The sequence below is a fragment of the Choristoneura fumiferana genome, chromosome 20 (assembly GCF_025370935.1).
Source record: "Choristoneura fumiferana chromosome 20, NRCan_CFum_1, whole genome shotgun sequence".
NCBI classification, from domain to species: Eukaryota; Metazoa; Arthropoda; class Insecta; order Lepidoptera; family Tortricidae; genus Choristoneura; species Choristoneura fumiferana.
In genome coordinates, this window is record NC_133491.1 from 15,231,274 (window position 1) to 15,247,337 (window position 16,064).

The following is a 16,064-nucleotide window of genomic DNA, read 5'->3' on the forward strand; positions in this document are numbered from 1 at the left end:
ACTTTTTGTCAAATTTCATCCAAATCCGTCCAGCCGTTTCAGCGTGAAGAAGTAACAAACATACTAACTCACAAACTTTCACATTTATAATCATCATCATCATCATCAGCCTCTGTTCGTTCACTGCTGGGCATAGGTCTCTCCCATGGCACGCCACTGAGCACGATCTTCGGCCACTCTCATCCAGCTCTTGCCAGCCGCCCTGCGAAGATCTTCGCTCCACCGAGCACGTTTATAATAAGTAGGATATTTACAAAGCAAGATATTACGTAAGACTGAAAACCATTTATATGGATCATATTGATGGATCGCAGTACTTATATTGCACGTCTAGCCTTCGCCTTACACAATAAAATAAAAGACAAACCTTGTTTTACGTCGTTTTAATTCATATAAAAATACAATTATAATTATCAATATACATAATCGCATTCCTTGCCGTAGGCCATCAATTATAATAAAAACTAACTGCAAACCGAGCCTAACCTTTAAAGTTTAAGTACATTAACGTCAACGTGGAGGCACAAGTCAGTCTGAGCTGAACTCAAAGCTCAAAACTTTAAAGATTCCATAAAACACTAAATATAGAAACGATAACTAAGGGCTCCATACCAAGTATTTTGTAAACTATCAGACTTGTCATCTCAGCTAGAAATTCGGGAATGTTCGCTCTGCGAGCTTAAAACTTGAAGTTTTGTGAGGCACGGAACCCAAATGTAAACATTTATAAATACGTTTTTGGCCAAAATGCTTAAGAGTTGCTAAAATTTTTGTGACGATAGAAATAATTCTAATAGAGAGTTGGCTAGCGAAATGCTCCGACGCAAGCTAGACATCGCGAGGGTTAAATATGAAGTAATCTCCTAAATAATACTAGTACCGAATGTTAATTGTTCAGTATTAGAATTGCATTCTGCGAGGATTATACAAGGCCAATTGTTTTGGCTGAAGCGGAAACGCTAAAAAATCTAGCACGGGACCACCGTTCAATACCTGGGCCAAAACTAAACCGAAAATTCACTTCGCAAAGGCACGTTCAAAATTAATAAGCCTAAATATGGTCCCAGCGAGAAGAAATTAACGCCACGAAACCAAGCTTGAGTAGTGCAGTTTTACCAGAGTCCCGAGGAGAAGCCTCCTGGAGGGACACGTACGCGCTTCGGGGCCTCTGGGGCGGCTTTGGCGGGCTCGGCCTTGGCTGGCTCGGGAGCCGGTGCTTCGATCGTGGCCTCCGGAGCGGCCTCCGGCGTCGAGGCGGGCGTCTCTTGTCCACCGTTCTGGCTCGGAGTTGTGCCGTTAGCCGGTTGCCTGTTGTATTCCCCCAGAGCTGAAATAATTAGAGGATAAATTAGTGCTGCTCTAATGACAGTAGATATGATCGATCGCTCGGTTAAAACATGCTCCCACGGGTATTAAAACTATTAACTACGTTATGGTATGGTAGTAAATAACCGTGAGAGGGGTATATCGCGACAACATTGCACAAACCAGTCAGCATTGATACTGTTTTCAGTTTTAAAAAAATGTTAAGAGCATCATCTCGCACGTATAACCAACAATACTAGTTAGCAGAAGATAATGACGAAACAACACTTAAAAACACAGAACCTCCCAGCTATTCATTGGCTGAGTTAGTGGGAACTTGAGCCAAAACATAAAACAAGTAGAGGCTACAATAGAGATTTCTCTCCACTTCTCCAGGCACGTGTTATGTCCGGGGACCAAGTCCGAAGAAAGAGCGTCAGAAGTTGTATATACTCGTATGCGTCCGAGTTGAGAAACTTCGATAGCATGATGAAGGATGTCTAGTTTCTATATTTGCTCACTAGATAGCGCTAGGAGTCGCTTCACCGCGATGCTCGGAAGGCTGATGAGAGACGACAGGAAACCGGGCTACTTACAAGTAGCGGAAGCAGCAGCAGGGTTGAGGCGGCGGCCGCGCGGTGGCTCCGGGTCTCCCCCGAAGATGTCAGTGTGCCCGCCGCCAGGGGGGCGCAGCACCCTGCTGGAGCTCCTCGCGTCATCGCCCAGACCAACGTTGAACTTTGTAGAAGTCATGTTGAATCTTACTTTGTTTTAATTTCTGAAAAGATATTACAAAATATTAAGTAAAAGTCAAGTAGGTATATATTTTTTTTACATAAAACTGACCGTGATTGACCCCTATCTCACCTGATGTTAAGTGCAGATGAGGCCAAAGGTGTATCTCAATGGTTCAGTAACAGCCTATTCACTCTAGCCTTGAAGAGCCCTATGAATAGATTGTATTTATCCGGAAATACAGACGACGGGAGCGAATTCCATTCCTTAGCAGTTCGCATTATGAAAGATGAAAAAAACCGCTTGGTGCGGATCAATAGAACACTAACTGCATAAGGGTGAAAGTGCTCCCCCGCCCCCGCCTGGTATAGGGGCTTATTTACATGACCTGACCATAGACAGTCGCGTTCACAATTAGGCACGGTCCGGTCGCACGTGCAGCGTGCAATGACGGCCTCACGGTCCCACCGGAAGACCAGCGCCAGCTCTTGAGCCGGCATTATGCTGAGGTGGGTCCGTTTCGTGAACAGTAACACTGTTTTTTTTTCTCTTTCTTTTATGTAATTATTCTGTCACTGTTCCGAATAAATGTATTTTCTTTCTTTCTTTCATTTATTATGGTCATAGGTAAAAGACGGCCCTGAGCCTCTGCCCAGCTGTGGGAAGTGTACAGGCTATGGAACACTTCGGTTGTGAATCAGTCTCCTATTAGGTCGGTTATTAATATTGTGCCGTCTAGCGCTACACGAGATGAACTTACTGCCATATTGGATCCGAAATGGCATGACGTCATTAGTAGTGCCCACAAGTCGTCCCTGGTGCAAACTTGACACCTTTTATCAAAACCGGTTACTATAGGGCTTTGGTTACAGTGGGAATCGACTCGAAACGACCGAAAATCATCATTTTAGCTGAATTATGCTAAATTCAGATCTATGCTTATAAAGCATAGTTTTTTTAATCCTACATACAATTTGTCCATACCATAGCACCATAGGCAATAATTAAGCTGTTGACAACTAATATTTCACTGTCTACCAAGCTCCATTAACTCCAAACTCATCGGACTTGGCCACTTTCCTGCTTTGGCAACCTCCCACGCTCAAGGTAATAAATTGGAAAGTGTACTTGCAGCTTTTGATGGTATATTTTCATCAAGATAAGGATACCATATTGCTGAACGAATACAGAACTTTGTAAAATTAGTAATTCGCAAGGACTCCAGACAAATCGTGGCGCTACAATTAGTGTTAAAATAACAGAATGCATGATGTAAACAAGACCAAGAATGTCATTATCATCCTTATGTTACTGTTTCCCCAAAGTCATCCATAGCAAACGAATTGGAATTAAGTTTGCATATTAAAATCTTACTCTTACCCTGAAAAATAAGTCATTTGCTTCAAACATTTTCTGACAAATGATAAAATGTTAAGTGATAATTTCCACATAAACGCATAATCTCACCCAAAATAGTGTATTCATTTTAACTTATAACGGAGTAAGCTTTTACTTGAATACAACGCAAGGTTTGGTTTGACGACAGAGCGTTACGGTAGAGATGTTTTACGACAATAGGGCGAAGCCATTAAAATGTCTAATCTTGTAATCCAACTGTTCCGTCTGCTCGTGCTTTTACGTGAGATTAGTGAACGACATCGACACAAAAGGCTCAACGTTTACAAGATTTACCCTGTGTAAACTCGCTGTTAAGTTCCTGTTATCTATGTGACAGATTTATAAATCTATGAAATAAGTTTCTTGGTTCACGTCACTTGATTAATCAGAATCAGAGACAGAGTATCTTAGATACAGAACCTTATCAGGGAGTGGTGAAACAGGCCCATAAAGGGCACAAAAGATAGGCAAGAGTCATCGAAATTCTACTAAAGATGATGATGATGGCATGGAAATTATGAATCCATTTGGATAACCAGCTATTCTCCCGTGATCTATAGGGTGTGAAGGTTTTAGAATCAAGGAGATAAGTCAAAGACGGTCAACTGTAAATGGCCGGGTTAAAATGGCACGCGAAGAACAATCCTATATTTAGCAGTGGACATCGTTTCACTGTTCAACGAACCAAAACATTTTTTTACAAATGACTCGTTTCACAAAATTAATTTTTAATTGGGCCAAATGCATTTTATTTTATTCTGAAATTGTGAATGTTTTAGAATTTTTATAAAACTACCCTAACCTAACCAAAGGGGTTCTGTTCTATCTACACAATGGTCTTGAAATATATCTTGAATACTTCAGTTTCAGAATAAAAATCTATTTGGCCAAATGAAACATTTGCGAAACGAACCATTTGTAAAAAAAGTTTTTCGGCGAAATGAGTTAAGGGCGACCCGCGCACGCTTTCTGTGTGTTGCCCTTTACTTAACAACCTTGTTAGTGTTAGATATTAACTCGATCTAGACCACCTAGACATACGATTTTTACGACGGTGTTCATCGACGCCATACCTACCTAGTTTCACAAGAGGGTCGGTGGCACTCTTGGAATGGTGCCATCTAATTACATAGGTAAACAAAATGCTTCGAGACGTAGGTATTCCTGGTAAACAAATAATGATAAAGAGTTCAGATAGCTGCAAATTATGACAGCGGCACTGAGCGAGAAAAAAGCCTAGGGGTTTGACCTATAGGCAGCGTTTCCACTAGAGATGTGAGAGGATGTGTTGCGTGCGAGGAATATGTTTTCCAACCAATAGAAACTCTTCAGTAACCTATATTCTCACAGCACAGCACTGAAGGGAAACACCCTCTCAGCGGAGCGAGGCTAGGAAAATGAAGTTTTCTATTGGTTCATGAAAAACACATCCTCGCATATCTCTGGTGGAAATGCAGCTACAGCCTCTCAACTCTCAAGAAAAAAAAGTTTATTATTAAAGTACCGCTTTACAAACTGCTTGCCGTTGGTCCCACACTATGCAAAGCCAGCAGGGCTACTACGAAACTAGAAGTTCGTGTCGTGCGGTCCCTCTGACACTTATAATATTTAATACGAGAGCGAGAGGGACGTACGATACGAACTTCGAGTTTCGTAGTAGCCCTGCTGTCACGTGGCGACCGGGATTCGGGTACAAAATACTTTACTTAATTTAGATTAATTATTATATTTAGATTATTTTAGATGGTGAGCGTGATGTTCTCAATCCGCACTGGGTCCATGTGGGAACTGTAGCCAAGCTATTCCATTCTAAGAGGAGGCTCGTGCGTTGCAGTATGTGGACGTACCTACCTATTGGCCGAAACAAATTAACTACGGAGCGACATTAAGAAACGCTTAATATGCACAACGGGGACCCGACTAATAATGAAGCCAGTCGGGATATTGGCGGGAAAATCAAGCGACCAACTAATCTTTTGACAAAAACAGCTACTGACGATATGGCCTCTTAAAGTTCCAGCCTAATGGAAACATTTCTAAAATGGGAAATGTATGCGAATGTCGAATATGGGACATGTTTTCATTTGGCTCCATATCATCTTAATAATTGTTATCATGAAGTAATAAACCATTATCCTGCAATAATTGTAGGTGAGGTGCATTGTTTGGATTGAAAATGCGAAAATCAACGATGCGATTTTGTGAAAGACATATTATACCATGCTGTGATAAATCCTAATACAAAGAGAATATTGTCATGATCATACAATACTAATTTGTCTATTAATTAGTAGATTTCTTAAATCAGAATAACGATAGTTAAGCAAAACATTCTGTATCTATAATGAAGGTAGCACTCGTAATAGCCCTTAGGTCACTTGGTCCGATCGGCTTGTCCGATTGATCGGACGACGAATTTTTTTTTTAATGATGGTTCGATTGATCGAACTTGAAAGTTCTCGATAGCCCGATGTGGAACTACAGGACGATTACATTTCCTTGTAGTCCGATCAGTCGGGCCATTAGGTCGTTTTTTTTCCGGTATGACCGATTAATCGGACATAATGTTCAGTGATCGGACATAAGCGATCGTACGTTCTGCTGTGAAATAAAAAAAATATCTAACGAAGGGCGAAATTTTGGATTTATATTTTCTTGCGAACGCTTTGATCACATTTTTGCATCATGGAACAACAAAGAAATGCAAGGAAAATACAAATAACAACTTTAACTATTTAGGCTTGTGTATTTGAACAATACAAAAAAATGGCTGGCGGTGCTCAATAAGCTTAGTATGCAGTAAGCAAAGTATTCAGTAAACAAAAATATATGAAGTCATGTTTATCATAACCATCGTCATCATTACCATTTGTTTTTTTTATTAATGGTAATGATTATACTATGTGAACGGCAATGACGTAATTGTGTTTTATTTTATCTTATACAAATTACGACTATATGTGATGTTTGTTTGCTTTTAAAAAGTAATTAAATTGGTTTATCAGTAGGTATTACGCGGGAACTGCAATTTCCCGGGATAAAAACTAGCCTATGTCCGGAACTCAAACTATCTGTGTAACGAATTTCATCTTTGATAATCAACATAATAATACTTATAAGTATCTTATTCTAATATTCTACTAAATCTTTGCAATGTACCCACTAATTTCACAATCAAACAACTATTTGAGTCATTGATTCGAGCAGTCACTTTTCCCATTAGACTGTGACTAACTGAAATGTATGACGAAAAACTACAATATAATCAGTTTACATTTAGCCTCAATGATAAGGTTTATAATTACGTGAACGAGTGACGATTTGTAAATAATTATATTGGATTCCTTCTAGGCTGTGATCAAGCGGAAGCGAACCATCGCGGAGTATCTATCCACAATGGAGACACTTTTAATATAAGTAAATCTTAACCATAACAAGGACTAAGTTAATAAGTTGATAAAGTTGTTTCTAAAGCAGCTATCAACCTGCGGCCCACCAAGCTTCTGTGAGTTGAGTAGCTCGACTGACATAAAAATTATATAGGTAAGTACAGTCACCAGCATTAATATCTGCCACAGCGGAGCGTGCAAAAATATCTGACACGTCCTTCCGGCCCTAGAAATAGAGTCGTATCAGATATTTATGCACGCTTGTTGTGTCAGATATTGGTGCTGGTGACTGTACATTTTTTTTTGTTGACAATGAATTCTGCGGTCCGCTTCATCGCTTTGGGCTTAAAACCACTAAATCTCACAATACCTTAGTCACTATACCCCTAATTTTTAAATTACCATGGGCTAATACCTAAAATGTCAAATTGTCTCTTATATTAAAATGAACGAAATTCATTATGACTGACTTAAAATGTCATTCTAAATAACTAAAGATTGAAATGCACAATTCATTCAAATACCGAATGACAGAAATGACAAAATATTAAAACAACTCAAACCGAAAACACCCAAAAGGCAAAATGCCTATTTTTTTTTTCACGGGAGGTGTTCGAGAAATTTGATGTTGATTATTAACGTACAAATTTAGGTATTTTAACTTTTGGTTGTTTTAAGCATACGTTGTTTTGCCCTGAAAGTGATTTTGAAGTTTAGGTATTATGAGACTAAGGTATTTTGAAATTCATCCATATTAAGATTCCGGTGTTATAAGATAACAAAATTCGGCATTCTGCAATTTAGGTATTTTGAGACCAAGAAGTTTTGAGATGTGGGAATATTGTTAAAAAGGTAAAATGCAAATGCAATTTAGAAGTTATAAGCCCAAAGCGCTGCATCATTAAGTAATAGGTACATTTTTGGCATTTCAAATACAGTATTTTGAAAAGGTCGATCTCGTCTTAGTTTTTAAGAAAAAAGAGACATTTTTCGGAAGAAGACTATTTTGAGAAATGTTGCATGACCATTCGAGCTATTCGTATGAAATTATCCAAACATGGCCGACAAGGATCAATCCTAAATTACGTCACATTAAGGGTGGGTAGGGCAAAGGGCGGGGGAGTCCGTCTGGTGATTTATGTTATGTACCTATGACACGCCAACTACCTATTATGTTTATGATTTGTGGTGCTCGATAAAGAATATTTGTAATGTATGTTACTAGCCTTTAACCGTAGATTCGCTTCTCTCGCTCGAGTCATTAGGTCACTACCTATTTTACTATCACCATTATCATTTATATGGTATTTCACCAGGTAAATCCTCAAAATAGGATTTGGAATTTAAGAAAATTACGTCGAGTACATTTACGGCGGTCATTGCAAAAGTGTGTTTTTTATGTGAACGCGAGTTTCCTTGCGTTGCGATAGCTATGCTTCATTAAAATCGGTTCAGCTGTTTTTGAGATATGTATCAAGTATTAAACTATGAAATGACGTCGGGGATTTTTCTTTCTAAGTTGGTTAGATTTTTTTTTTTTTTTTTATTTGACTGGATGGAAAACGAGCAAATGGGTCTCCTGATGGTAAGAGATCACCACCGCCCATAAACATCTGCAACACCAGGGGTATTGCAGACGCGTTGCCAACCTAGAGGCCTAAGATGGGATGCCTCACGTGCCAGTAATTTCACCGGCTGTCTTACTCTCCACGCCGAAGCACAACAGTGCTTCACGGCAGGATTAGCGAGCAAGATGGTGGTAGCAATCCGGGCGGACCTTGCACAAGCTCCTACCACCTGCAAACATTATTTATTAGTGGGAAAGATTTACAAGCACCTTAGATCATTTAAAACAAGCACACATATATACTTCCATATTTGAAGGACATTTAAGACATTCAAAAAACTGTACGGTTTGTGCTAGTGCTGCATTCTGACGGGAAAACATTGCAGTAATAAGCCCTGTAATACCTACAATAATAATTTTCAAATAGGTACTACCTACCAGGGAAGTATAACTAAGCAGTAGGTATTATATGTACATAAAGAGCGTATTTATGGCTTGGAATGCGAACAGTCCACATTAGTCAGACCACAAGGTAATGCATACCGAAAGGAAATACATTGGAATAATAATGGTCGATCTGTGTGCTAATATGGACGGTCAATTGCGTAGGGCAACCAAAGATATATAGGTATATCACCGTAAAAGAATTGTTATAGCTCTATTACACTCAAGGAAAGGGAAAACAAGGAAACAGTTAAAACTGTTTAAAAACAATTGTGCCGGTTTTATTGAAAATAAAACAAATAAAGCAGAGTTAATTACATAGTAAATTTTAATTGGAGTTGAGTGGCCTTACTTGTAAATCTAATAGGAATTTGGTTTTTGTTTCAGACGTAAATAATTGAAAACAAAGTGACTTAGTGCTTGAATGTCAATAGAAGGGGAAAAGTAACACTAAAAAAGGGAAAACCGGGTAAAACCCAACCAACCCTAAACAACAGTGCATTGTGCATTAATATTTAATTTATGCATTCAACATGTTGGCTATCATGTTCACAAACTATGCACTAGTCAATTTTATGAACTTTAATCAACGCCATGGAACAGTGTAGTTATGCTTTCAATTTCTTGCTATGGTATATAAATACCAATATGGTGTGTTTTTCTTGTCAATAAATGTTGTGAGTTTGAGTTTGAGTTTAAATATACTACATATAACTATTGTGACATTTGTTGACGACCAAATGGCCAAGTGGTTAGATAACCAACTACGAAGCTTGAGGTTGCAGGTTTGATTTCCGGCTGGGGCAGGTAATTGTATGAATAATACTAATGTTTCTTCTCGGGTCTTGGATGTTTAAAATGTATTTAAACATTTATTTATAACAGTCCAAGGGTTGCAGACGGTGCTGGCTGAAAATCAGCGCTGGGGTGTTTTTAACGCTTCAGCATTATGCTGAGCCAGTGCCCGATTCACAACCGCAATGACACATACCTTTGTGTTGTTTTTTTTTGTACCTAATAATATTGTTGTCTTGTGTTGTGAATAAATGTATTTTCTTTCTTTCTTATTTATCTAAGTATGTTTATCTGTTGCCTAGTTGGATACTAGATATAATAGATACAACTCAAACTAACAGTAGGTTGCAATTGGAGTAGAGTTGCAAAGGATAGAGATCAATGAGAAATCACTACAGGCCTTTGCCAGGAAAAACACCGGACTCCAGAATATACCTATTATAACAAAAAAAGAGAAATATTATAAAATAAGGAGTTTCGGGATATCAAGCCTAAATTATTATAAGATTGATCTTTGGGAGTCTTTTTGTATTTTTTATTTCAACTCCAAATTTTGTTACTTTTACGGTCATCCTGTAAAATCCACATCGAAAACACAAACTAAAACATAAATGCACAAAAAAACCAGAAAGAGAGCAGCGCTGGGAATCGAACCCAGGTCCTCAGCATTCCGTGCTGCGTGCTATATCACTACACCACCACTGGACAGGAGTACAGACACAAATTTCTCCTATGCACCACATTCCTTCTCAGCTTGTTTGTTTCTTATTTAGTCATTTCAGCAGCGACAGTAGCGACATCTATGCTTTAGCCCTCATCGAGAAACTTTCAGCACCGCATCAGAACTAACTGCTCACCCGGACAAGAGATGTCGCTATTAAGCAATCAAATTAAGATTGGTTTTTGGTTGGAGTTATTAATGTGACCAACTCTTTTTCATCAATGAGTCCTACTTAACAATAATTAAAACATTAGAATTAATAAATGGTAGGTAACAGCTACTATGACAAGGGTCCACTGGACAGTTGTCTATTAAATTAATTAAAAAATTAGAACTGTTATCAAAGTGGAAGTTAAACCCTATGAACCCAACTGTTGATAAGACATGAAAATTAATGTTTTCAAGTTAGTATTAGTCCTGATAACATATCCCTTCTTTTAACCAGTTTTCAATACATTCATTGTTGCCAGTTATCTTTCATATCTCACATATTAACAGATAACTTGTGAATGTTTAATATCAACAACCAGCTCAATGCATGCTTTGGGAAACGGCGTATCAAAACATTTAGCATAAACCAGTTGAGAAATATTTAGATTATATAAAAAATATATACAAATTTATGAATGAGCATATCATCAGTATTAAAAAAGCTCGTATCTCAAAATCGATTTTACTGAGTGGACTTAGTGAATATTTTTTTCAAGGGTCACATATTGATTGGATTTTTTTTTTCAAAGTAGTGACTATGTGTCATACCTACATAGTCATAGTAGTAAGGTAGGGCATAAAAATTTGTTATTCGTAAAATATGTGGTCAAATTTTAAAACAAAAACGTGAATAAAGAAATCGTAAAAGAAAATAAATGGTAAATAAAGTACCTTCAACATTTATACGAATAGGTACGGAAAACTTTAAGCATTATCGAATTTTACGTGTCACGACATGATACGTAGCCGACGTTCCAGAAATGAGTAGGTATAATGGTGAAAGTTGGCAATTATAATGTAATTTTAGATACATAACTGTAGATCAATCTATCACAGACGGCCGTTCAAGCGGGTCCCATAACGGTGACTTCTTTGTTCCACCGCGCCATGCTTTTCAGGTGTCAGACGACCATTTAAAGTAAAAAAAAACATATTATCTGGATTATATTTAGCAAATAACCCATATATCCATACCGGACAGAATAATAGCATCCACCTACAACGCTAAAGCGCATTGACCTTTACGAAATCTTGAAAAATAACGGACTGATATCGAACGTTTTTTGTAGTTGGCTTGGAAACAAAAAAAACAACTTTGAACGACTCACCTAGAACGACACGCACAAATATCGTTTACTTAACGGAAACGCGACAGTTGCGCTTATATTACAATGCGGAAAAGCTTTGATAATTATTTTAAATCAATGAATAAGATTACTCACCACCACCCGGTTTCGTTCTTTTTGATGGAATGCGTGAGTGGGAAAGAGAAAGATAAACGGTTTTAAGAAATGTTGCAAGTGACAAATTACAAAAACTTCTATTCATTCATTTTCGATTTTTTTAGAAATGCAAACGTTAAACTTGCTAAAAACGAGGCGGGGGTCCACTGCTACCTGCTACAACGAAATTCAAAAATCAAAGTTCTTATCATGCCGTCCCTCTTACTCTCGTCTCAGGCGAATTTCATTTAGGCTTTGTCGTCAAATTCAATCCTAATTCTAATGCTACATTTACACTCTTGCCAAGCTTCGGCAAGCTCTCACAAGCACAAGTGTGTAAACGGCCCGTTTGGATAGGCTTGCGTGAGCTTGCCAGCACTTGCCGCCGATCCGGGCCGGTGTCCGTTTTTCAACACAAGGAACATGCAGCAAGTGCTTGCGATGTGTTTACACGTTGGTTCGTGTCTAGTATCGTTCAGGAGCTCACGCCGTACTAAATACATTTTAGTGACCATTATGAGTGCTTGGAATCTGAAATGAGGAGATAAGTAGAAGAAGGTTCACCGACATAGCCAAGCGAATTAGCTCGTTGAACTAGCAATGGGCATGCCATATTAGCACGGAGAACAGATGGCCGTTGGGGCCGAAAAGTTCTCGAGTGGAGACCGCGGATCAGCAAGCGCAGCGTAGGACATCCATCAACGAGATGGAGGGATGACCTAGTTAAAACCGTGGGTTCACGGTGGATGCAGGCCGGGAGGGAGAGGCCTATGTCAAACAGTGGACGACCTACGGCTGAGATGATGATGAGTGCTTGGACTAACGATGAAATTTCATCCTATTTTAACCTCCGACGCAAAAAGAGTGATGTTATAAGTTTAACCGCTATACATGTGTGTCTGTGTGTGGTGTGTCTGTCTTAAGCGGGTAGACCGATTTGAATGCGGTTTTTTTTATTTGAAATCAGGGTTTTAGTAATGGTCCTTAGACATGTTTCATCAAAATCGGTACAGCTCTGTTGAGCTGAAGCAACTTCGAGATCCACGTCTGCCACGCTTGCCTGTCCGGAATACACTGACGCGCTTGTGGAGTTTGTAGACGCTTGGCAAACCTCGAAAAGGATGTAAATGAGCATTACACGTTGGCTCGTGTTTAGTGTCGTGTTGGACAGGAGCTCACATCACGCCGTACGGACGTAAATATTAAATATTTTTTTTGTGACAATTATGACTGCTTGGACAAACGAAGGAGTTTTATCCTTTTTCTTTAAATAAAAATATGTCAAGCTCAACACAAGAGCCGAAGACACATCGAGATCCACGTCTGCCATGCTTGCCTGTCCGGAATACACTGACGCGCTTGCATTGCAAGCGTGCAAATGGCATTCAAGCTTTTGTATAGGCTTGGAGTTTGCAGACGCTTGGCAAGGGTGTAAATGTAGCATAATGGTTATTTGGAACGTAACAGTCGTTCCATATAATAATTTTAAGTAATAAAAATACAAATTTTATGTAGTTTTAGTGTACAATACAATGACCTTTATTGTGCATCAGAAATAGTAAGGGATGCAGAAAACAGGTACTCAGAAAGAACATTACAAGGTAAACAATAGGCGGCCTTATCGCTTAAGAGCGATCTCTTCCAGCCAACCTTTAATTAATAATAATAATAATAAATGATTAGTATTTTTATTTGAAATTTCCTTTGAAACATTTGCTTAAATTTTTCTACTACAGGACAATTAATTATTTATTATAGCAGCCCAGCAGCAAAAACCGACAAAATCTAGTTCGCTCTGGAAATTTACGCAAAATTGTTTTTATTATTTTGGCCTGATATTTAGCAAGTATAAGGTGCTTCATAATAACATAAAAAAAAAAATTAAATATGTAAAAATGAACCAAATAATAAATCCTTTGAATAAATCTTAGCTTGTAGTTTTTTTTCAGTCTTTTATCGTATCTGTATCACGAGTGTGCCACAGATAAGAGCGTGTGTCAGCGCCCGAAGCTAGCTAGTATAGTAATGCTAGTATCCTTTCTTATAGTCTTTTTAATCGTTTCTAATTTATTTTAATATCTGCTTTATATGTATTGCGACAGGGCTTTTTATTTAAAAAAATATACGATGACAGTTTTACTACAGTAAACGTATTCAGCATTTTTATTTCGTTCAATTTCGTTCGTTTCGTATTGTTGTTTAGCGAGTACGAGATTATTCAAAATAAATTGTAAAATTAAAATATGGAAGCAGCCGTGGAAGAAACAGTAAAAGATAGTACTGAAATTGTGAAACCGGAGAAAAATGGTGAAGTAAGTTGAGACTTTTTATTTTTTGTCTGATTTATAAATAGAATGCGATCGGATGTCGGTAAATTAGTTTCGTGAATTTGCTGAAAATTTGTCGTATATTCGTAGGTGCTACGCAATAATTATGTAAAAATAAGTGTCTTTATATAGTTGAGCGGTAGTAGGTTAAACTTTAGTCATGATTTTGGGTTTAAAACAGGTAAAACAGTTAACCTAAAACTCACTTGGCATGATGCCAGATAGGGAATGTTTATGATATTTCTGTTCTAAAGCACGTTCCGCGCTTTCTTCTTTTATGGTTGACGATAACTCGATGCCAAGTTGCCCTGAACTCCATTGTGTAACAGTCAATGTTGCCATGACGCCATAAATTCATTATTATAATCTCAACTGATAATATTAGCCTTATTAGTTTTATTGCTTATTGGAATTTACTCTGCTGAAAGTAGCAACTAAACTACACTGCCATGCCATACCAATTTAAAATATCATTATAATTTTCAATGCCTTAACCAAGGCTGAATAGCAAAACAGTTACTACACTGGGTATAATTAATATTAATTACTTTAAATAAATAAATATCATGGGACGCATTGACGCCAATTGACCTAGTCAAAAACTAAGCAAAGCTTGTACTATGGACACTAGGCAAAGGATAAACATACTTATATAGATAAATACATACTTAAATACATATTAAACATCCAAGACCCGAGAACGAACATTCATATTTTTCATACAAATATCTGCCCCGACACGTGGATCAAACCCCGGACCTCAAGCTTCGTAGTCAGGTTCTCTAACCACTTAGCCATCTGGTCATCATTATATATTCGATCCTTTGCATTTTATCTCGTATAACTATATACTTAGTACTGTAAACCCTTTTGGAATGAAAGTTAAAGCCATTGGTGCCATGTACAATTCTTATATTATATTTCTGTTAAATTTAGAGTTCAATCCTTATTATTGCTTACTAATATTATAAAAGCTTAAGTGTGTCTGTCTGTCTATTTATACCTTTTCATGTGAAGATGTAACAAACACACATGCACACACAGACTCACAAACTTTCGCTTTTATAATATTAGTAGAATAAAAAGATTTACATATTTAATTATTTTTTTAAAGTTGCAGGAAAAAACTGCAACGCCACCCCCTCAAGATCCTCCAAAGAAATCCAAGAAAGAAGACCGTGGGAAGAAGGACGATAAGAATGTAGAACAGTTCATGAAGTCCCTGAACTCGGTGCCGAGTCTTGAAGAGAAGCTGTCCCTCGTCTGCAAGAAGTATGTGCAGACTGCGGATGACAACAAGAAACTGCAGTTTTATATCAAACAATCTGATAAGAGGTATGGTTCCAGACCAGAAAACTTTTTCTATTCCAAAAAAAAAATAGTGGCAAAGCGTTTTGTTTGCTGTGTCCCTGTTGTGTGAGCGGCCTCTTGTGGCAGCCATTGCGGTGTGATTTTGAACCCTGTGTCGTACCAAGTCATGCCTTATCTTGCCTTGAGATGCTTGCTCAGTGTGGACCCGACTAAATGGTAAAACAAAAATATTAATAAATATTAAATTTCTTTATAAAATTCCTTGGGGGTCATGCATTAATTACATTACACCAATTTTGACTATATATATTTTTTTAACAATGTCGCTACATTGTTTGTAATACCGTGTTCATTGACCTCAGGTATGCGATCCTGTTAAAAGAGAAAGAGCAACTGCAACATGAGTTCAACAAGACCATCCTTGTCAAGTCCAAGCTCGAGAGCCTTTGCCGGGAGCTGCAGAAACAGAACAAGGCCATCAAGGTTGGTTTCATCATCTTGCACATGTAGTTGCAATTATTGGGACTGGCAACCTAAAGATAGTTTCAAAATCCACAAAAATCTCCAAAATCTAGTCAAAAAGGTTGGCTGATCTGATTGCTCTGTTGATTGCGGATTGGGAACTTCACACACAGGTGT

The 16,064-nt window shown here is 38.0% G+C and overlaps 2 protein-coding genes across 2 annotated transcripts; one reads left to right on the forward strand and one right to left on the reverse strand.

Annotated features, from left to right (window-relative positions):
- Nucleotides 1-368: 368 nt before the first annotated feature.
- On the reverse strand, nt 369-11,893 carry LOC141439053 (uncharacterized). Its single transcript, XM_074103179.1, has 3 exons — nt 11,788-11,893; nt 1,902-2,083; nt 369-1,327 (listed from the first exon to the last, which is right to left on the reverse strand). Exons 2-3 carry the CDS (start codon nt 2,056-2,058, stop codon nt 1,113-1,115), a joined length of 372 nt encoding a protein of 123 aa, XP_073959280.1. The 5' UTR covers nt 2,059-2,083; nt 11,788-11,893; the 3' UTR covers nt 369-1,112.
- Nucleotides 11,894-13,910: 2,017 nt separating this feature from the next.
- On the forward strand, nt 13,911-15,935 carry LOC141439434 (gamma-taxilin-like). Its single transcript, XM_074103720.1, has 3 exons — nt 13,911-14,099; nt 15,229-15,449; nt 15,788-15,935. Exons 1-3 carry the CDS (start codon nt 14,031-14,033, stop codon nt 15,933-15,935), a joined length of 438 nt encoding a protein of 145 aa, XP_073959821.1. The 5' UTR covers nt 13,911-14,030.
- Nucleotides 15,936-16,064: the final 129 nt, after the last annotated feature.